Source organism: Narcine bancroftii, chromosome 6, assembly GCF_036971445.1.
Source record: "Narcine bancroftii isolate sNarBan1 chromosome 6, sNarBan1.hap1, whole genome shotgun sequence".
NCBI lineage: Eukaryota > Metazoa > Chordata > Chondrichthyes > Torpediniformes > Narcinidae > Narcine > Narcine bancroftii.
In genome coordinates this window covers 238,819,287-238,843,382 of record NC_091474.1, presented here as the reverse complement: position 1 = coordinate 238,843,382, position 24,096 = coordinate 238,819,287, and the positions used below count along the sequence as shown (strand labels likewise).

The 24,096-nt window shown below is 42.2% G+C and overlaps 1 protein-coding gene across 6 annotated transcripts in view; it reads right to left on the bottom strand.

The window, feature by feature from the left end:
- kif6 (kinesin family member 6) overlaps positions 1-24,096 on the bottom strand; it is a 645,381-nt gene that overhangs the window by 398,476 nt on the left and 222,809 nt on the right. For all 6 annotated transcript variants that reach the window (XM_069887755.1, XM_069887753.1, XM_069887754.1 and 3 more), the window contains one exon: positions 9,625-9,728. In XM_069887755.1, the coding sequence (XP_069743856.1) occupies positions 9,625-9,728 (104 nt within the window). The remainder of the gene's footprint in view (positions 1-9,624; positions 9,729-24,096) is intronic.

Below are 24,096 nucleotides of genomic sequence, written 5' to 3'. Positions count from 1 at the left end.
TTAAGGTCATTGGGCTCCATGAATCTGTTTGTCCATTTAATATCAGGGTTGATCTAAGCGTAACTTCATTCTGTATGCTACCAGCTGTTTTCTTTCATCCTCTTGCTTGTCAAGCATCTATTCGCTTCTGTCTTAAAATGTGAAAAGATTCTGCTCTGACCACCCTTTAATTTCCAAAGGATGATGATATTCAGAGGGAACATTTTTCCTCGTCTCCTGTGTTGCCTTATTTTTAAACCGAGACTCAGTTTAGATTCTCCCAGAAGAAGTTTTTGGGTTGTCACATAGGTCGTCACAACATTGTGGGCCAAATGGCCTGTACTGTGCTATAATGTTCTATGTTAAGAGGAAACACCTTCTCCACTCAAGATTGGTCAGGATTTTATCCATCAGCCAAATTCCCAGCTGTCACAGAGCCCCAACCCAATCCATCCTTTCCTCATATGCCAATCTGCCTCCTTCACTGAATAATCTGCTAAACCTTCTTTGAGCTGTTAATACTAAAAACATTCCTCCATAATAAATAAGGCCAATACTCTACATCACACGTCAAACTCTGGCCCGCGATATAATTATATTTGGCCTGCAAGATCATTTCAAAAATGTATTAGAGGTGGACCGCCCTGCAGCGAGAGCCAATGCTGTTTCTTGGTAATATCACCCCCACCATCCTCCCCCTTCATTGCACATCCTTCCCCATTGTAACACGAGAAATTGTAACACGAGAAGTCTGTCCATGTCATCAGCCGGCAAGCCGGTTGGAAGGCTCCCCGCACAACCAGTCACTTCTCCCACCTGTCGAGCGGTGCGGCGGATGGGCGAGCGCCTGTGATTTCCTGTCGGCGCGACGGGCATGGCAGGCTGCGCACGGCCCCCGGGCAACGCGAGCCCCGCGCGACTGGCACCGGACAGCCCTTCCACAGCGCGAGCGCACTTCTCCCGGTCGCCAAGGCCTTCAGCGCTTGCACCGGCGCGGACCCCAGGGACGGCTGGTTCGGCCCTGCACGTGAAGAGAGAGATGGTGGCTGTCCGCAAAGGCTGATCGGCAGCGCGCTGGGCCTGAGTGGGTGGGTAAGCAGGGGTGGGCAGAGGGTGTAGGTGAGGAGTAATGGCAGGGGAAGTTATGGTGGTGCGAGGGGCAGTTAGAGGGAGGGATGAGTAGAAGGAGGGGTGGATAGGGAAGAGGTAAAAGGGGAGGGGCAGGGCAAGTAGGGGAGGGGTGATTAGAGGGTGAGAGACGGGTAGAGGGAGGAACAGGTTGAGGGGAGAGGCAGTAGAGGGGCGTGTATAGGATGGGGTGGGTAGAGGCAGAGCGAGTGGAGTGGGGGGTGAGTAGAGGTTAGGTAAAGGACTGGTCAAGTAGAGGGATGGTGGGTCGAGGGTGAATAGAGGCCTAGAGCCTGAGGAGTGAGCAGGAAATGCTGAGTCCTGATGCAGGCCAAAATGGACACAGCCTGTGAATGCTGACTACATCTCCACAGGGATCAAATATGTTTCCCTCAGGTCAAGCAAAGGGTGAACTTGAGCTACCTACACCTGACCTGTAACATTATCCTCCTAAAGTTATATCCTAAAGTTTAACATTACATATGTTGAAAGAAGAGAAAACATGCAGACGTTGTTGAAAATTTTCAATAAATATTTAGTTCGACTTAGTCCAAGTTTTTAATTTTGGCCCTCCGTGAATTTGAGTTTGACACCCCTGCTCTACACAGAACTCCACATGTGATCGCATCAGTACCCTGAAAAACCTCCCTCCCTGCTAATAGATCCAGTTCCACAACAATAGATGATAACATCCCATTAGGCCTTCTGATCATTTGCAGTGTTTATCTTATTATCCTTCTGGAAATCAGGCGTCTTATTAGAACATCCAGAATCCTCTCTGCATCTCAGCTCAACAATTTCTCACTATTTACATAGGCTACATTTTATTTATCCAAAATGCACAATTTTCTATTTTCCCCTAATTTACCTCATCCCCATTTAACCTCTTTGTAGTCTCTGTATGACCTCTGCATAACTTATTATCTTAATGTTTTTATGGCATCAACAAATTTTGCAATTATTTCTTCTTCCAAGCTCACGATATATATTGTAAAAGGATGAGTCCCCAGTGGAATCCCTGTGCCACAACACTTAATACATCTTGCCAACCAGAAAAGGACCCATTCATTCCCAGTCACTGTTTTGTTTTAGCGAATTAATCTTATTACATGTTACCTCCTCCTCTATTTTCTGCAATAATATTTGATATAGTACGTTATCACATATCTGAAAATCTAAGTACAGTTCATCTTTATCCAAAGCTTTCAATGGCTCCAATAAATTGATTTCAGGTGATTTCCCCAATAGAAAACTTTGTTGACGACATCGCACCTGCTGGCATGGACCTGAAAGTGGAGACACTTCTTTCAACATCCTTGGCGGGGTCCTACCACCCAGCTCTCCTGCCCAACAGTCCTGTAAAGGTTTAAACTGCCTATAGAATGGGATTGGCGATGGTTTATCTATATCAAGGTCCCGCAGAGTTCTGTGCCCAAGAAGAGGACTCTACAGAATAAGGGACCATAGCAACAGACCAGGGTAGAGATTGGAAACTCAAGGCCTCACACTAGGCCATGGGATGCTGGAGACTAGGTATCAGGACTGGAATTTGTGAGGGTGAAATTTGGAGCTCCCTCAGGCCCTCAGCCACTGAGAACCAAATCATTTTGGGAGTTCAGAACCAAGGACTGAGGGATGGGGGGTGGGGGGGGGGGTGGATTGGGAGTGACTGGGATGTCTGGAGTTTGGGCTAAATGCTGGACTGGACAGAAGGCCGTGTGGCTACAGAGGTTACAGGAATGCAGGAGGTGGCAGCGTCGGAGAAGGTCATGGGATCCACTGAAACTCAATGTATCCGAAGGAACTACTTTCACTTCTCTTCCTCTTCTTGGTCAAGGCACTGGATCAGTGATACCTCTTTGCATGTTTTTTCAGAAAAAAAAAACAAATAAATAGTGTATTTTGTGCACATGGCAATGAAGGAATGTTAAATCTTGACATTACCTGCTTGATTACCTTGAATTTTTATCTGTGCAATGATTAACCAATTCATCATATTGGGTAAGGACTTCTCAAGGCATGGGACTCAAGTGGGTCCGCTGATCATGTGGGTGGGGTGGGGAAGGTTGTCTTAAGCACATAGAAGAGCATCATGCATTCCTTCCCCTGCTTTTTGCTTGACCTCCGTCGCACACACCTTTACTCCATTACCCTGTGGCTGACATGGGGAGGGTTCCTTAAACTCCAACTCACTTCTCTGAAGATACGTCCCACTGTGTAAGCATAGAACAGAGAGCATTACAGAAAAGTGCAGGCCATTTGATCCTTGATGCTGTGCCAACCTATATACACCTAAAAAGCAATGAAACCCTCCTTACCTCATCACCTTCTATTTTTCTTTCATCCACGTCCCTGTCTAAAAGTCCCGTTAATGATCCTATTGTTACCAGTCTTCACCACCACCATGCCTGGCAATGAATTCCAGGCATACACAGCTCTCTGTGTAAAAAGCTTACCCCTGATGTCACTCCTAAACCTTCCTCCCTACATTTTGTACAGATGTCCTCTGGTGTTTGCTACTCCCGCCCTGGAAAAAAAGGCACTGGCTGTCTACCTTATCTAAGCCTCTCATAATCTTGTGGATCTATATTAAGTCTCCTCTCATCATTCTTCATTCCAAAGGGGAAAAATCCTTGCTCGGCTCAACATGCCTCGCAAAACATATTTCCCAATTTTGGCAACATCCCGGCAAATCTCCTCTGCACTCTCTCCATAGGTTCCACATCCTTCCTGTAATGAGGGGACCAGAGCTGAACACAATATTCCAAGTGGGGTCTCACCAATGATTTAGAGAGCTGCAAAATTACCTCACAACTTCTGAACTCCATCCCCCGACTAATCAAACAGCCATGCTTTTAACAGACTTTTGGCAAATTTTTCGGGAGATCCTGACAGACATTGCTCTCAACATAGTACATATTGCGTGGACCGATTTCTAGTCACATGTTTCAGCCTTGTTGTTCCTAATCAACACAGATAATGAGATTTTATTGTCAAATACATGAGTATTTGCACTAAAACTCCAGCTTGCTGCAGCTACACAAGTACAAAAATGCACTAATAAATGATAAACATGCAAAATACCACAAAGTAGAAAAAATTTAACACATGTAAACGGATAGAAAAAAGTTTTCACAGTTGCATTTAGTGCCGAAAAGAGATGTTACAATAACGCAAGTGGATATTTTTTTGTGGTCCAGGAGTAGTGTGGTGGATAGGGAAGTACAGGGAGGTTCAAAAGGCTGAAAAATAACGGTTCTTGAACCACGAGGTGCCAGACTTCAAGCTTCTGGAGCTCCTGTCTGAAGGCAGCATGACCAAGTCGTTAGGAGTCTTTTCTGATGTTGGCTGCCTTCTTTTTTTTTTTTTTTTTAATTTTTTATTTTTCACACCATAAACCTTCTTGAAGCAGCACCTCATTTTAGATGTCTGCAATGGACGGGAGCTAATGATTATTAACACCTGGCTTGTATTTCAGTGATGCCTCCAACGTAACCAAAGGATTCTGAGGAATTTGCAGCTTGCAGGCCTTCCAGCCTTATCTGTTATTTTTCAGGAAAACCTGTCTTCAATTAAGCCCAAAAAACAAGCTGACGTGTTTTACATCCAAGTGCCTGTGGACATGATTTACACAGAGTATATAAACAGTAGGCCGGCCAGATTTTAAGAGCTCATTGGCACATCTTTGCAAAATGTCCACGGTGTTGTCTTTGTGCAAAATTCCTACATCGATCTTCAGCTGCGAAGATGGCTGCTGTTTGAAGACGTGTTGCTTTCTGTTTCTCCTGGACGATACAAAACAGCAGCCAATTAAATTTATTCACGATACATTTAAGGTTTAAAGGCTCCTTTTATTGTTATGCAATAATTATAAAAATGTAATATACATGATATACTTTCACTTTTGTCTGCAGTAAGGCAGACAAATAGTCGCCGTGAGCATTGCCAATAGGAAACAGAGAAGCAAAAGATAGTCCCTTTAGAAGCAGCAAGTCTCCATGAATTCGCTCCCAGCGCTCCCACAGGATCTGCAACCGCAGACTCCAGTTCAAAACATCGACAGCCTGACCTCCCGATGCAAACCCCTGATGCGATCATGAAGCCTTCAACGTCCGAGGATCTTCAGGAGCCGTTCTTGTCCTCAACACCCTTTGGAGTCCCAGTTCCAGTTGCAGTTCCCATGAGGCAGTTGCCAACAGCCCGCAACATCAACAAATTGTCAACAGCTCACATCACAGCCTATTTTAGTCCTTTAACCATCAATTACCAACAGCCTGCAGCCTGTAGGTCTTTCGGCTGCTGAGACCCTTACTAGTCCGTTGCCGTGATCATCGTCCTGTAGGGTAATCTCCCATACTTCTGCTCAACAGGGGTTGTTCTCCCCATTTATGGCGTCCTGTGCTGGTCCGTTATTCCCCCAGAGTCTGCATCCCCTAGTGGTATGGTGTCCTGCACCAGCACTGCCATCTTGGGCACAGACCTCCATGATAACAGGATTTTAAAAATAGCACCATCGGCTCCTTTATCACGTCATCGGAATTAGAACTTTGTAAAGCGATCAAAGAACGCATTCATTTTTTTCCTTCCTTCACCTAAGATCTGGCCTTATCAGCCCACTTTATGTTAAGCGCCTTTCTCAAAGAATCAGGGGTCAAATCACAATGGGGTTGGTCGTTAGAGATTGGTGCAGAAGCCGTTGGAAATTGCAGGGATTGCACGGAGGATGGGATGTGGACTTCTGGCAAAGTTTACTTTCTCTGTCCTGCCTGCCAGCTCACCACATTCACAGAACTTGCAAAGAGACCAATTGCAGGAAGTTGCAGCCAAAGGCTCTGTGGGGAAGTGGAGAGAACAGGTATCAGAGAGTGAGAGCCACAGAGTAAGATATGTGTTAAGTTACAGTAAGGATGTGTTTGGAGAGATGTGATGCTCCATCTCCAACTGGCCATTGAGTGACAATAAACAGTAACCAGTGAGTGGCACCTCCCTCCTCATCTTCACTGTTGCAATTTCCAAAGCTTTAGGAAGCCCAGCAGGACAGTGTTTAAGGCAGGAATCAAACTGTACTTTGTGCTGCTGGTTTTACTCTTCTGGAGTCTTGCCTTTCTTGGAGATGGATTCTCACAAGGCATGCTCCTGTTGTCAGATCTCCACACATCAACCTTCACTCAATGTGGTGAGTGTGTGGAATGAGCAACCAGCAGAAGTGGTGGGTGCAGGTTCGATCTCAACATTTCAGGGAAATTTGGATAGTACGTGGATGGGAAGGTGTGGAGGACTATGGTCTGGGTGCAGTTCGGCAGAGACTTGATGGGACGAAGAGCCTGTTTCTGTGCTCTAGCATTCAGTGGCTTTATTCATTGTACTGGTGTGGGTTAATTTCAAGGACAAGGAATCTAATGTTAGGGTTAATCATTCCTAGAGTGTAATCAGAACCTATATCTTGCTGTAAATCACATCATGGGTAACATGGTCACCTTTGTTGTCTTTTGATTCCATAATTTCAAAATTCTAAACCAGACAACCAGCCATTCTCAACCTTTGTCACACATGCAGATGATTTGAACTGGTTCAGCACAATCCTGGAGACATTGGCTTGGTAGAGAGGTGCTGATGTTCTCAGGCATTGGGAAGGGTAGATATAGATGAAGGAAAGGGAGGATGACAGCCTGAGTTCTGTTCACAGTTGTCTGAAGTTTCTTGTGGCCTTAGACTGAGCAGCTCCCGTACTATGCACCACTGCAGCCTGTCAGGATACTTTTGATGGTGCATCTGAAGAAGGTGTTGAGGGATGCCAGGGACATCCTGAGGCTGCTGAGGAAGAGCATCTTCTTGGCTGTCACAAGGATGATGTTAGTCCGGGTCAGGTTGTTGGAAATATTTACTCCTAAATGTTTTCAGTGCAGCTTAATTATTACATGTAGAATTCAAATCTTAAATCAAAGCTAGAAGTCTGCAGATATTAGAAAATTGTAACAATACAAAAGGAAAGTGCTGGCGGAACTCAAGGAGGGCAGGCAGCATTCATAGACTGCAAGAGCCAGTCAACATTTTGGGCTGAAAACTCCAGGAATAGCAGGAAACAGGCTGATATCTGAATTAAAGGGAGGGGTAGTGGATGGGGGAGGAGCACAGACAGACAGGTGAAAGTTAAATCCTTGTGGGAGGGGGCATAGAAGAGAGGAGCTTAGATCAGAGAAAGGAGCATAGGGTTGAGAAAGGAAGGGAAGGGAAGGGAGTGGGGGGAAGTGAGGCAACAGTCCCAGCTAGAGAGAGTATAATTGAGATGAACATTTCAATGCTAAGATACACCAGTATTAAAAATAGCAATTTTTTGTACATTTAAGTCAAATCTGAACTGAGGCAACCACTCAAATGTATAATTCACTTAGCTGTTTATTGGTACCCTTTGCTGTTGGATTCTCCATCCACTCTTCCACAACCCATGCATTTTAGCTGCAGTGTTGACTGATTACATCGTGCATTACAGCCAGACTGAGGGATCTGGGCACCCTCCAACCGGATGGCATTAACATCGACTTCTCCAGTTTACATTAGCCCACCCACCCCCATTCCTCCTGATGTCTCTTTTTTTCTCTCTCTCTCTTCCCTTTTCCCTCTGTCTCCTTTCACCCAGCTCTGCAACCAAAACAATGGCTACATAGCTTTAGCTCCTATTGACAGTGTGAAACCAGCTGAGCTCCTCCAGCTTTCCTGTGTTTTTACTACAGCATGCATTGGCCTGCTTAGCAGAGCCACCATGCCAAAAAAGATTACAACCTCAAATGAAATATCGAGGGAGCAACATAGTTTAAAGTTTGCACCCTGCCATATTGACATGTAGTCATAAACCGCTCTCATTGGTCAAAGTTGAAGATTCCTCCCCTGAATGAGACAATCCACATTGAATCTGTAGAGGGGTTCAAGAACCCAGCACATCATTTCATCATCAGGACAAACAATGCGTACAATGCAGAGGGCTAATTGTTCATAAAGTGAGTTGGACTGAACCACGGAGTGGGAAGATCACAAAAAGAGGTGTAGCATTTCCTAAAAACTAGATCAAACCTCATTACGAGCAACACCTACACCCTCAGAAAATTGAACACTATACAGGTTAGCAATATGTCTTTATTCACATGACTTCATCCAACGGGTAGTGCAAGGCTGTTACAGAACCAGCAATTTATACTGGGGTTCGAATCCCGCGCCTTCTGTATGGAGTGTGTACATTTTCCCTGCATTTTCCCCAGAGGCCTCCAGTTCCTCCCTCTGTTCAAAATGTACCGGGGTTGAAGTTCAATTGGGTGCAATTGGGCGGCATGGGCTCATGGGCTGAAAGGACCAGTTACCGTGCAGTCTATCTGCATGTCTAAGTTTAAAATTTAAATTTAAACTAAAATACTTATGCAACTCTCAGAAGTAATCTTTAATAAATTCAAACAGTATTTAATTACTTGGCTGTATCTCAATTTTTTGGCCATGATTTATAGCAACATAGGGCGGAACAGTTAGCATCGCCATTGCCATATTACTTTTACAGTGCCCAGTGGATAAGGACGTTTGCACGTTTTCCCCATGGCCGCGTGGGTTTCCACCGGGTGTCCCGGGTTTCTCCCACGTTCCAAAGACATACGGGATTAGCAGTGTCATTTAATTGGTCACAAGGGGGTAATTGGAGACACAGGAAGGGGCTGTTTCCGTGCTGTATCTTGAAATTAAATTAAATTAACGTCACTGTCCAAAGATTTTCCATCTGATAACTGCCATCTGAACAGTTCAGCCATTTGTTTATAGTCAGATTTGCTGAGCTCAGAGAAGATAGAACAGTACAGCACCAAATATGGTTGCTCAAGTTCATAAAGGATTTCAGCCAAATTGAAGCAATTATTAAGTCCATACTTAAGATGAACATTTTGTGAAGCTATTTACACAATATTAGTTGGACTGAGATTAAAAACATGAATGGTTAACATTTGAAATTCATAGAGTGAGGGCTAAAAATGCAAACCAATGAATCTGAAGGGCCAAAGACAAAATGCTGACCCAAAAGTTCTGCTTCAGGTGATAACATTATGAAATCGTATTTCTGTGCTCTTATGTATTTTCCATCTCTTATCCTACCAGAATTAAGACTACAAGAGAAACCAGATCCTCCTGCACACCCCTCACACCTACAGTGAAGAGTCGCCATGGAGACGTATTAACAGCCACCTCGCAGAGGGTTCACAACTGCTTCCTCTCCACTATACTTGACGAAACAAGAATAAGATCCATTTTAAGGGTAGGTTTTCTGTGGACCCAAGTCCTTCAGGTTTATCTGAATAGGAAAACATAGGAATGTTTTATCTTATTGCTAGAAAGTATGCCTTGAGACTACTAAGTGATACCAGCAGATGTTTCTTTTTTGTGAGTTTTTGTCTCTGGTCTTGATTTAACACTGTATATCAATTCATTTAAAAAAATTCATAAGTTTACTTTGCGCGGTTAATGAGGCTAAAATAAAGTAAATAGTACTTCTGTTTTTCCTCTTCTGAGAGCTTGTCGGTCCTTGTTTGCCCGGTGACCATTGTTAACTCATCCTTTAGCTCTTGGATTTCTTTCTTTAAACGAAGAGTCATCTACAAATGAGGAAAATAAAAACAGGGGAAAAAAAAGCACAGCTGGAATTAGTTTCCTGATGCAAATGTTGTTTTTTTTTTAGCTCCTTCTAAATTGAGCCAAATCTTGGTATTATCACTGCAGAGATAAATTAGAATGATATTTTATATAAAAATGACTATTACTGATCCTAAAATAAATCCATTTTGAAATTTTTAAAAATATACATTATGAAAATCTTGTTCAAAATCATAAATCATTGGTTTGCTTCTGGTTTGCAAGACAGCTACATTCCTTGTATGGAAAAGGCCCATGAGTACAGTCAATTTCTATTCACTAAACATAAACCAGGTTGCTAAAGATTTTGTTCACCTGTCAGGACTTATTTAACAGACACACACATTGATGCATTAGTTGGATTATTTTACAAAACTCGTTTTGTCCCTCGCCTTTTCTCCCTCTTCCCTACAACTGCCGGTAAAGCACAGTGTTTTTGGTATTGCAAACATGGTGTTGCAATAATTCAGGCCATTTTGCGTGGATTAGGCCACTTTTTTTTAACTTGTGAGCCTCTGTGATTCCTACTGCTAATCAAAGCAGTAGGAACTTACCTTGCTACATGCACAGCAGTGTGGAAACCAGCCACCTTGGCCCATATCGAGGGTGGAAAGTCAGAGACTCACATCAGGCCTACTAAAAAGCCTGTTGGAGTTACCCTGCTAACTTTAATGAAGAACAGATGCCAGTGTATGCATTGGATTGAAAATTAAATTCACAACTAGTTTTGAGCAAAGACTCCATGCAAGCCCAAGGGGATCAAATTCAGGTCAGATCATTCTATTCCACATTAAAGGAACCTCTAAAGAAATGATAAGTACCACAGTGGGTTCACAAATTGCACTTGAGGTTTCTGTGAAAACAAATAATAAATATTGTGAGGATTATGAAATAAAATTAAAACATACTGGTCAAACAGGGCATCATTCAGCATATGTGGATATGCGTATCTGTGCTTAACATTTTAGATCAATGGACTTTTTTCCAATGGAAGTTCAGTAAATAAAGTCACGTGGAATTGAATAAAATGTAACAATGCACGATGGTCAGTTCCATTTTCAACTCCTCAGAAAATTGTACTTTTGCAGCATGACATGAACTTTAAAAATTAAAGAACAGCAGATGCTGGAAAGTCTGAAACAAAAGTGGAAACAATGATAGAGCAAGTCAGGCAGCATCTAGGCAAAGTGAAATAGAATTAATGTTTCAGCTTGGAGACCCTTCATCAGAACTGGGAAAGAGAGAAAACAAAAGAGTCACATGTTGCAGAAATAGTCACACCTTCCACGATTGGCACACAAAGGTTACAGAAAAGCAACCTTCTGCCACCACCTCCAATCTCTACTTTTGGATCCATTTAGCCTGCTCTCCTTACATCCCATGTCCCTGAACCTTCTGAACTAGTCTACCATGAGGGACCTTGTCAAATGCGATGCTAAAGTCCATATGGACAATGTTTGCTGCCTGGACTTCATCAGTCTTCTTAATGAGTTCCTCAAAAACTCAATCAAATTAGTTTGACAGGATTTCCATTGATCAAACAATACGGACTTCTTTCTCCAAGTAGAATCTGCAAGTTCTGCTCTAATGTAGGCATGATCCATTGTTGGAATTGCATTACCGTTCCCTCATCATTGCAACATGACTTGAAATATCTACATGACTACAAATATCACTCAAGAAGAATATTCATCAGAAGGATTGCAGAGATTCTAGAAGGCAGCTCACCAGCACTTTTTCAAGGGCAGTTAGGAAGGGAAGTAAACACTTGCTTTATCAGTGGCGCCCACATCTCATAAAAAGAAAAGAAAATCAGATCAATCTGTTGACAAATATACCAACAATTGCTGCTAAAAAAAACTTTATTATCTTATTAAGCCTTTGCAAAGTTTTTTTTTGTGAAAAATCTTCAGACACAAATGATCTGAGTGAAGCAACATTTTTGAATCACTGCATTTAGGAGATAGGTAGTTGATATTTTTTTTAATATCAACAAATCTTTCCTGGAATTCAGCTGATCAACTTCCACAACTTTTAAAATTAAGGGCAGCATGGTTAAGTATAACGATTAGCGCGACACCAGTGCAACCTGGGTTCGAAACCAATGCTGTCTGCAAGGGGTAAAAACATAATACTGGAGCAACTCAGCCAGTCAAAGATAGAAATACAAAGTTAAATTAAAAAAAGCAAAAAAAAAATGTTTCAGGCTTGAGCCCTTCGTACTGGTGTCTGTGAGGAGTTTGTTCATTCTCCCTGTGACCTGAGAGGGTTTTCCTCAGGTGCTCCAGTTCCTCCCACCTTCTTCAACATTGTAGGTTAATTGGGTGAAATTGGGCGGAATGGATTTCAACGGCTGGAATCAGCTTCTACCATGTGGTAAATCGTTTTTTTTTAAATTGGAGGTTTATAAAATATCGAGAGAGGCAGAAATAAGCTCAACTGTCATAACCTTTTCCTCCAGCGGAGGTGAATCTAAAACTAGAAGACACAGATTTAAGGTGAGAGGGGAAGATTTAAAAGGGACCTTCATACAGAGGGTGGTGGGTATATGGACAAGCTTCAAGAGGAAGTGGTAGAAGCAGTGACAATTGTTATAGAGTTCGAGACCCCCTTATCTGAAATGCACGCGATCAGAAGTGTTTCAGAATTTGGATTTTTTCGGATTTTGGAATAATATCTTTCCGGCAGTGCAGCAGAACACCTGTATCAGCTGTTAAACAACAACAAACAATGGCAGGCTTTCAGTCTCCACCTACCATGTTGTGTATTGATCAAAATGTTACAGTACACTGTATTTTATTTCAATCCAGCGATGTTGCAGGTGATGTTACATACAAACATGGCATTTTAAGTAGAGGTGAATTTCAGATCTCACATGAAAATAATGTTTTGGACTTAACAAGAAAAAACTTGATTCTCTGCTTACAAAAGAAGATAAATGCAGCACCAAACACAATAAATTCTGCTGGATGGCTTTTTTAAATATTTCTTTCAGTCATCACAGCAAGTAATGCATGTAGGTCTGGCGGTGATGATGGTTGGTAACAAACTGTTGCCAACGGAGCGTCAGAGCCCCACATGGACAAGTGAGATAGGTACATGGAGAGGAAAGGTTGAGAAGGATATGGGATAAATGCAGGTAAATGGGATTAACTTGTCGGCATGGACAGGTTGGGCTGAAGGGCCATATTCCGCTCCATATAGAACTTGTGTCTCTGTGACTCTAATTCTGAATTATCTATTGAACCCTGTGGAAAAAAAAAAGCCACATTCTTGGCACTTAGTCCATTCTGAGATCTGGAAGTAGCAGCTGATGGTTCACATTGTAAGAATTCTGCCTGGTCACTGACTGACATTACAACTCCACATTATAAGGATTGCTTCTATTCATCCCTGAAACTGCAAACTCTTCTACCCCATCAGCCAAAATGTTGCTGAAACAGTCATCAAATATTACTATTTCTGGAAAACTTCCCTGGCAAACCACTCATTCAAACTTCAGCAATATATTGCCATGTTACCCTGCACTGTCCCATGAGTGCCAACTCAATATTTCCAGCCTTAGCTTTTAAACCTGAGAATACAGAACCCACCAATATCAGATGAGGACTCAATACTGACTTTAACAATTTCAGGTGCGGTATTACAAATAGGTTGCTCCACCAAGGATTCCCAGGTTCACTCTTCCATCTCCACCAATTGCACTCCTCCTCACGTTCCCATGCAACATGTGGTGCAATACCACCCATTTACCTCTTCCCTTTCCACTATCCAAACAATGAAATTGCAATTCACATATGTTCGTGCCCAATTATGCACCTGTTGTGATCAAGTTTTTCACTGTTTTTCAGTACACATGAGAAGAAAGAATTAAATTCAATCCAATCTTTATGTTGTCAGACCTCCAATCTGATGGGTTGCATTCAATTTTCATGACTTGGTTTCCTCTGCACCAAAAATAACTGCAGGTTGGATAACCACTTTGCAGAACACCTGCATTTAGTCTGCAAGCTACCAGTGACTTAAACTTTCCCTCTGACTTCCACTCTGACCTCTCCACCTTTGACCTTCCATGCTACTCTAACAATGCCAGCATAAACTCGAAGCGCTGCATCTCATCGTCTAATTAAGGCAACCTCGGGGGCTCAATATTGAACGTAACAATTACAGTTAAACTCTTTATCTCCAAGCATGCAGCTGTGTCTTTGTTTCAATTGGTTATTTTTTTCAAACTGGAGCTCTTGAGTTGTAAGAAGAGACTGAATAGGCTGAGGTCAAAAAACAATGATGGAGAAACTCAGCAGGTCAAACAGTGTATTTAATACAGCAAAGATAAAGATACAAAACCAATGTTTTGGGCTTGAGCCCTTCAACAGGGGCTTGATGAGGGTCTTAACCACATTCTGGTGAACTGCTGAACTACCGTATTCCTGATTACCTGGTTCTGCCCCGTTCTATCACTGTACCTGTAGCCCCTCCTTCTTTAACCTTGTATAAACCCTTGACCCTTCCCCAGAAAGCCTGGGTCACGGCACAGGGTGAAAGCCTATAAATCATTGTCTCAGACTCCGTCTCTCAAGTTATTTACTGTGCATCGCCCATAACGTTGGTTATGTATCTTTTATAGGAAGTACAGAGTTTGATCTGCTGAGTTTCTCCAGCGTTGTGTTTTTACTTCAACCATGGTGTCTGTAGACTTTTGTGTTTTATTTCTGAATAGGCTGAGCCATTTTTTTCTTTGGACCAAAGGAGGCTGAGGATGACCTTTTGGAGCCATATCAAATTATGAAGGGCATAGGTAAGTTGAATGGTAACAGTGTTTTTCCCAGGTTAGGGGAGTCTAAAACTAGCAGGCATAGGTTTAAGATGAGAGAGGAAAGTTTTAAAAGAGAGGTACATTTTTGCACACAGAGGGTGGTATCTATGTGCAATAACTTGCCAGAGGAAGTGAAAGAGGTATGTATAATTACAACTATTAAGAAACATGCAGTCAGGGACATGGATAGGGAGGGTTGAGAGGGATGTAGAACAAATGCAGGCAAATGAGACAAGCTCAGGTAGGCCACTTGGTCGTGCTTTCCAAGTCTTTGATTCTAGTACGTACCAAAAGTTCAAGTTCAAAAGCAGGAGATCAGCGGCTTATCAGAATAGGGGAGCTAAAAAAAGCAAAAATAAATATTCTTCCCAAAATCTCTCATATCCATCTGAGATTCTCACATTCATGAAACAATATAATTTATTTATTTGTATATACGAATGCTTGTCCTGCCTTTGTATTGCCATTTGTATGTGTATGTCTAGTTGTGTGTCTGCGTGTTATGCGCGAAACATGAAAGTCTGCAGACACTTTGATTGCAGTAAAACACACCAAAATGCTGGAGGAACTCAGCCAGTCTTTCAGCGTCCATGGGCGACAAAGATATATTGCTGACGTTTTGAGCCTGACCCCCTTCGTCAAGGAATAAACACCTTGGTTTTGCACCCAAGGACTGTTTCATCAGGTTGTACTTGATTTGACCTGGCTTGACTTTATCACTAAAATTTGAGGTGAAGTCATCAGATGGGCATTAAGCTGCTTAAGGGTCCATAAAGCAGTTGAAACACGATATGTAAGCATTGTTGATGGAAATGTAAGATCAAGCGTATTTCATGCACAGTTCAAGCTGTAATAGAGCACTCCAGAACTAGTGATTTTTGTAGCTGTAAGTAAGTGTAACACAGTTCAATTTCTCAGCATGCACTGTCGGTTTGTTTAATATTAGATCATTTACAATTTTACAAATAATCTTTCATGTAAACAATGTCATTTCTGCATTCCAAATTTTTATTTGACAATCTATTGAAACAATAAACTTGTCAGCAATGTGAATAATAAACTTAATTCTGACAGGCTCTCAGACGTGTTTAGAATTGTCATGCAGTGCATATGGCGACCCTTTAGTCTCAAACATGAGTTCATATAGCTTTTGATAATTAGCAATTTTGCAAACACAAAATGCAATATCTTTTTATTAAAAGTGAAATTATTGGGATTCTGTGAAACATACTTTAATGGGGGTAAACAGAGGGGACACGTTCTCTGTATTTGCCTATTTAAAAATTGCAGTGAAAAGTGTGGTACATTGAGGAATGTTTTAAACCCCTGATAAGTGGTGCCAACCCACGGCATGGTAGAACTCAATTTGGTCTATTTCCCATAGCATAGGGATATGCAATCTATTTTAAAAAGTAACTCCATCTGCTTCACACCCATCTGTAATTTTTTATTTCATATTTCAGATTTATGAAATCTGAAATGTTTTTGTCCAAAATATACTTTTGTGGCGACCCACTCACTTGGTGGTCAGGTAAACCGGCTCTGAGTGTGACACGCATACCATCGGAGCAGCAGCATGTCCTTCTCTTCCGTTAAGAGCAGGGAGCCTGCCTGCGCACAGGCCATGCACTTATGGGGAATATCATACTTTCAGAAGGCATTTGATAAGGTCCTGCACAGGAGATTAGTGCACCAATTTAATACACATGGTATAGGAGGGATGGTATTGAGGTGGATAGAGAATTGGTTGACAGACACGAAGCAAAGAGTAAGAATAAACGGGTTCTTTTCAGAATGCAGGCAGTGACTAGTGGGGAACTGCAAGGCTCAATGCTAGGACCAGTTATTTACAATATATATCAATGACTTAGATGTGGGAATAGAAAGCAGCATCTCCAAATTTGCAGATGACACGAAGCTAGGTGGCAGGGTTAGCTGTATAGAGGATGCTAGGAAGATGGAAGGTGATTTGGACAAGTTAGGTGAGTGCGCCAAGGCACGGCAGATGCAATATAATGTGGAGAAATGTGAGGTTATCCACTTTGGAGGCAAGAACAGGAGAGAAGATTATTCCCCAAGTGGTGTCCGAATAGGAAAAGGAGAGATGCAACGAGACTTGGGTGTCGCTGTGCACCAGCCATTGAAAGTGGGCGTGCAGATTCAGCAGACAGGGAGGATAGGGAATGGTATGTTGGCATTCATAGAAAGAGGATTCGAGTACAGGAGCAGAGAGGTTCTACTGCAGCTGTACAGGGCCTTGGTGACACTACACCTGGAGTATTGTGCATCGTTTTGGTCTCCTTATCTGAGGAAAGACATCGTTGCCATGAAGGGAGTGCAAAGAAAGTTCACTGGACTGATGCCAGGGATGGCAGGACTTGCATATGAAGAAAGGCTGTATCGACTAGGCTTATACGCTGGAATTTAGAAGATTGGTTGGGGGGTCTTATAGAAATGTATAAAATTCTTAAGGGATTGGATGCTAGATGCAGGAAGGTTGTTCCCGATGTTGGGGAAAACCAGAACCAGGGATCACAGTTTAAGGATAAAGGGGATGTCTTTTAGGACTGAATTGAGAAAAAAAATTCTCTCAAAGAGTGGTGAATCTGTGGAATTCTTTGCCACAGGAAGTAGTTGAAGCCAATTTCTTATCCATATTTAAGAGCGAGTTAGATTTGGCTGTTGTGGCTCAGGAGATCAGGGGATATGGGGAGGAGGCAAGTACTGGGTACTGAGTAGATGATCAGCCATGCTCAGAATCAATGGTGGTGTAGGCTTGAAGGGCCTAATCACCTTCTCCTGCACCTATTTTCTATGTTTCTTTCCAGCCTTGATGTGACTTCCGGCACAAGGAGCGAGAGTTTCAAACACCTTAAAAGTGCTGCACACGAGATAAAATAAACTCACGAATTCTGGATGAATCCACTGACTACAGATCTCAACTTTCACTCCACTAATGCAGACGCTCACTACACTATCACCAGTGAGGGGCAGCGCGGTTAGCGCAATACCTTTACAGCGCCAACAATAGGGACCGGGATTCAAATCCTGCATGTCTGTAAGGAGTTTGCATGTTCTCCCTGTGTTTGCGTGGGTTTCCCTGAGGGTCTCTGGTTTCCTCCCACCTTTCGAATAAAACATACCAGGGTGGAGGTTAATTAGGTGTAAATTGGGTTGCACGGACTCGTGGGCCGAAATGGCCAGTTACTGTGCTGTATGTCTAAATTTAAATTCAACTAAAAATCACCAATAAGATTTTAAACATGATTATTGAATGAATCCTTCCCAGTTACCTTGATGGGAATTGAACTCTGGATCCCTAATGGCAACACATGGATTATACAACTCACCTGTTCTATTTGGATAGCACATTGGAAATGTAGCAGCATTACTCGATTTAAATTTGTTCTGCCTCAGAATTATTTTAAGACCAAAAGGTCTCATTGAACACAGGCTGAAACCAAATGTTTCCTGGTTGCCTTGGGTGGAACTGGCTCACAGTTTACAGACAGCAGATCAGAAGATTATTTTCCATCTCCAGTCCAGAGAGATGTCACGTGTAAGGACATCTGGATCAAAGAATAGGAACTCGGACAAAGATCTAGGTTTTTTTTTCCTGTAGGTGGCAAACAATCCAAATTTCCAAATATTCCTTGTGTTATTTCTAAACTTTGAAAAGTTGGGACAAAAATCTCAATCTCATAAAAACTCATAAGTCCTAATGACTTCAGACAAAAAAAAAGCTGAACCAAGAATTCAATAGTAACTTCATCAAAGAACTTCCCAATTCTTATTATGCAATTCCAGATCCAAGGAAAACACTCTTAAATACAAATTTTGATCCATGTTAAATGTTCCCAAACATCCTGCTTTTAATGCTCTGTGACACCATCTCAATGGCCAAATTTCACCTGGAGTCAGAAATCTGATCTCTTCTGAGTGAAAGATGTTTTCATTCCATGGTCTCTGTTGAGACTGAATTGCCGAATGGCTTAAGGTACAAAGCTTTGGCAACTAGTTGTTTTCAGCTACAATTGTGGTTTAAATTGAACCTTCTTTGGCAGAGCACATTTATCAGATGTCAAGTATGTCATGAAGCATTACCAGTTAGTCCACGTTTGAACAAGAAATCACTGGAGAGTGATCAATGGTGCTCCAAAGCGTGGAGAGATCAGATTCAAGAATTCATTCAGAAACTAATAACAACATGGCAACACACAGAGGAAGAAATGACACTGTGAAAAGAAAACCATCTTACACCTTGAAAATAAACACTGACCATAGCCTTCAAAATAACAATGTTGGCAATCACACCGAACAAGGTTTGTAAAGTGCAAAACAACTTTATATTGGCTGATAAATCGGCCACTGCTGTATTCTTGGACGAGATTTAAAGTAGCAAATTGATACTTTTCACCTTTGAGTTTGGTTGCAGAATTAGCATTTTAAAAGTTAGCGTTTAAAAACTTTAAATGTGTTTTAAATAACAAAATAAGTTGCTTCCATGTGCAAGATTACAATTGTTGACAATTCAAAATTAAAAATAAATCTCAGCCTGTATGTGGAATAGAAAATATTAGCCTCCTGAAATCCACCTCTGTTCAACCTTGCATGAGGGGGAATTCGCTGGTCGACAGAAATATATTGCAATGTGATTGGAACAGAGATGCAGAGGAATTTCTTCAGCCTGAGGGTGGACAATCTGTGGAATTTGTCGCCATAGGTGATCGTGGAGGCAGGTCATTGGATGCATTTGAGGCAAAGATTGATAGGCTTTTGATTAGCCAGGGCATCAGTGGTCCTGGGGTGATGGTCGGGCAGAGGGGTTGAGTGGGAAAATGGATCAGTTCATGATTGAATGGTGGGGAAGACTCGATGGGCTGAATAGCCTATTTCTACTGCTATTTGTTATGGTCTTAGGATGAAAGAATAAACCTAATTATGGAACCTCAGTCTGATTATCACGGCACCAAATATGCTTCTGGAGAATGATCTCTCTGAATGATTCTGAATAATTAAGGACTAGGACAAAACGAAATTGTGTGGTGTGCTGTCAGGAAAAGAAACCTGAAGGATAATTGTTTCCTGCCTCCCCATAATGAAAATTTAGATTCACAATCAGGTTATCATATCTCATCATTCCAAACGTTAATCTAGAGATTGGACAGCACCTGCAAAGCCACATTAAGCACGTCTATAAGATAGGAATTCAGAGGTTAGGTAATGCTTATATCTGGGCCTACGTTATTTGTGCTACTAAATAGCCATTTAGGTGCGAACCTGGGGTTTTGCAATGCTCAGTCAGGGTGGGAGGAAGCAATCAGGCTTTACAGTTGGATGTGCCAAGTCAGGAGATCAGAAGGTTGACGTGACACAGTGAGGGTTGCCCATACTGTTGGAATCATTGTCTTCTTTTTTGGAGGAACAGGTGCCCGAAAGAGAGCCAGAGAAGTGCTAGCTTGGCACCAGCTCGGCAAAATCCCCTTTGAGTCATGAGAGTGTAGCTATCACTGGAAGTATGACTAGCTCATGTGCAGCATGGCACCCACATGCAGGTCCAGGTGCACACTGAAAGCCACTTTGCATGGCCAGGATTCACTGTGCATTATGCAGGATGCACACGGAGGATCAAAATCACACTCCACATCCTGCAGGGTCAGGGTTTTTGTACTTGTTTTATCTTTCATGAAAACATGGCAACGTGCAATTTAATTTCTAGACAATATTATTTCTGCTCCAAAACTCTAAATATGTATTTCTCCACCCGTGGTCTGGTGATCCATGGGTTTATTATGGGTAGTCTGTGATGACAAATATTACCCATGTGATAAACAAGTGATAGGTAAAACAAAGTTGAAAATTTGACAACAATGAAGCTAAATATCTCAGACAACATTCTGATTGACATAAAACAAAGAATCCCCGGTGTGGTCTTGGAAGGGACTCGAATTTGCCAGCCACCTCACTTACCACTGGTGCTCCGCGCATTTGTTATACAGGTGGTCTGCGGTAAGTAAAAAAAAATACAAGGTGATCTAAGGAGAGAAAGGTGGAGAACCTCTGGTCTAAACTAAGCTGCCCTTCCACTACTTTTATAGAAATAATACCCAGTGTCAAATGAAGGTTATTGAAAATAGGGCAGGGAGAAAGAAAGATGACCATAGTAGATTGCTTTAATTAAAGAAGCAAGGACTGCCAGTTTGTTTCGCCTGCTTCTCCAAATCTTTGTCAGAGATCAGTCTGGTCACCTCATATTACAGGAAGGATGTGGAAGCAATGGAGAGGGTGCAGAGAAGATTTACCAGGATGTTGTTAGCAGAGCTAGGACTTTTATCTTTGGAGCACAGAAGGAAGAGAGGAGATTTAATAGAGATCTACAAGATTCTGAGAGGCATAGATAAGGTGGACAGCCAGTGCCTTTTTCCCAGGGCAGGAGTGGCCAACACCAGAGGACATCTGCACAAAGTGGTCAGGGAAGTTTAAGGGAGACGTCAGGGGTAAGTTTTTTTTACACAGAGTTGTGGGTTCCTGGAAGGGGTGCTGATGGAGGCTGAAACATCAAAAGCAGTTAAGAGACCCTTAGGCACATGGATGAAAGAAAAGTAGAGGGTTATGAGGCAGGAAGGGTTTAGTACATTTTTTGAAGGCTTATATGGGTTAGAACAATATCGAGGGCTGAAGGGCCTGAACTGACCTGTAGTGTTCTAAAGTTACTGAAGAAATTTTGGAGTTGTGAACATGGCTCAGTCCATTATACACACCCCTACCCCTCCTTCATCTATTCTACATCTCCCACTGCTCTGGAAAAGCAATCAATGACTCATCCCACACTCCCTTCACCTCTCCCTCCCGTCACGTCAGAAAGAAGATTCATGAGTGTGAGATCAGGCACCACCAGATTCAGGAACAGTTTCATTCATGCCATAGTCAGACTCTGGAATGTATCCCCAAATAGTCAAATTATGTTGCCTTTGATCTTTCTCAGCAATTCTGCACTTTCTTGCCATGTCTTTCCTTGCACTAGGTATGAGATGTCTAACTAGTTACCTCTCAAAACAATCACTGCATCTTGGTCAATGTTACAATAACATTGAGCTTAAGAACTTGATTTTAAAGAATTATTTTCCTTTCTGAGTCGTCATTGGACAGCAGACTTGGGAAACTGAGTGGTACTCCGACAAGTACGTAAGTCTGCTCTTAATTCATATGTTCCTATGTCACAGTAAGAAAGCTGAAATAAAATTGGAAGTGCCAAGTTCCTTATCACCAGATAAGTACAGATACTGAACAGGCTAGGTCTCTGCCCGACTCTGGCTAACTTTTAGTATCAACGCCATTATTATATCCCATGTTCAATGAGTCGCCCTCTTCATTTCCTCATTGAACTTGACTTTAACTATACTGAGACATATGGGTTGGGTGCGTGGTTCCTTAGTCTGGTCACAGAAGGGCAATCTAGGTGATATTTAAATTGGCATGTTCAAATTCTGTCATTTCCTTCGGCGGGTTTTCAAAACTAATGGCATGGGTGGCAGGATGACATAAAATTTTAATCATTCACCCCTATGCCACAGAATCCAAGAGGCACGAAGCTATGCAGCACAGAATCAGGACCTCCGGATCAACTTGTCCATGTTGACTAAGTTGCCCATCATTTCAAGTTCCTGACCTTTGGTTCCAATATCTAGAACTTGTGTTGGGAAACAGAATCGCAAAAACATTTGAAGGGAACTGGGTTTAAGGCAGACCTTGGCAACTATGAAGAGAGATTAAAGATCCTTACTTCTTTTATATTACTTTCCTATTTAAGGTGATGAAGAGATTATTCTTCCACAGTGTGATCTTTTCCTTAAGTACCCTCACTCAATAATAGGAACAAAGAAACGCTGAAAAATACCAGGCTGCTTTGCCCTTTTAGTCAGTTCCAATATTTAATGAGATTGTGGCTGGTTTTTATTCTCATGCTATAAACCTGCCTTTATTCTGAAATTCAGATGGCAAACAAATCTTTTGATCTCAGCTTTAAAAGTACCAATTGCCATTAGTCCCTATTTCCAGAAGAGCATTCCAAATTCCATGTAGAAGTGTTTGCTCCAAATTCTAATCTAGACTGTGGCCTTTAGTCCTATTTCATCAGTTATCCTCAGAATTCTGAAAACTTTAATCAAGCAACTCGCTCCTCATTTTAATTACAAAAAACAAAAACCTTATTCAAGTACTTTTTCGGTCAAAACTTCACAAGAGAAGTTTATTAGAGGCGACGGGATGTGCTTTGTCAACATTAGTAGGTCTGCTACACAAATATCATTCTGGTATATCTGCACAGCACTCCCTTCTAGGTCAATGACTCATTCAGAAAGGGCAGTTTCAAAACGTGCCCAACCTCTCCAACTATTGCTTAACCAGGTCTTTGAAAAGCTGTAGCATTACAGCCTACAAAGCAAGTACCCTAGATGGCTGAGAGCTGAACACCGTCTATGCCCGCTTTCAGAAGGAGAGCGACACAGTGCCTAATAGAATCCCTGCAAAGGCTAAGGACCCTGTAATGTCTGCCTCTGAGGTTGATGTCAGAACACCATTCAAGAGGGTAAACCCTCGCAAGGTGTCAGGCCCTGAGAGCGTACCTGGCAGAGTACTGAAAGTCTGCAACAACCGACAGGCCAGAGTGTTCACGGACATGTTGAACCTCATGCAGTTCCCACCTGCTTCAAAAGGGCATCAATCATCCAAGAAGAGCAGAGGGAGCAACCTCAACGACTATCGCCCTAACACTAATTTCTATTGTACTGAAATGCTTTGAGAGGCTGGTCATGGCCAGAATTGACACGTACCAAAGCAAAGGTCTGGACCCACTGCAATTCGCCTATCGTCACAATTGATTCACAGCAGATGCAATATCACCAACAATTGCTGGGTCTCCACTCAGTTCTGGATCACCTTGGAAAGAGCAATTCATACACACGTCTATATTTATCAACTACAGCTCAGCTTTCAACACCATTAATCCCTCCATGCTGATCAAGAAGCTTCAAACTCTGGGCCTCTGTAATCCCGCTGCAAGTGGATCCTTGACGTACTCATCAGAAGGCCACAATCAGTACGAATTGGAAACATCTTCTCTTCACTTTTTTTTGAATATTTTATTTATTGATTATAAACCATGATACATTCATTCAAAAAAACAATTAATACATATGATCCAACATCTCCTGCTCACTGATTATCAACACAGGCACACCTCAAGGATGCATGCTTAGTCCACTCATTATGCACCCATGACAGTGCGGCCAAGCACAATTCCAACGCCATCTACAAGTTTGCCGATGACACCACCAGTTGTCGGCAGAATCACAAACGACAATGAGGAAGTGTTCAGGAGGGAGATGGATCAGCTCTTTGAGTGGTGTCATGCCAACAATCTTGCGCTCAGCATTAGCAAAACCAAGGAAATGATTGTGGTGTGTATATTCAAGAGGGAAATCTTTGTGTGTATTTTGGTCAGTATGGTTCATAGT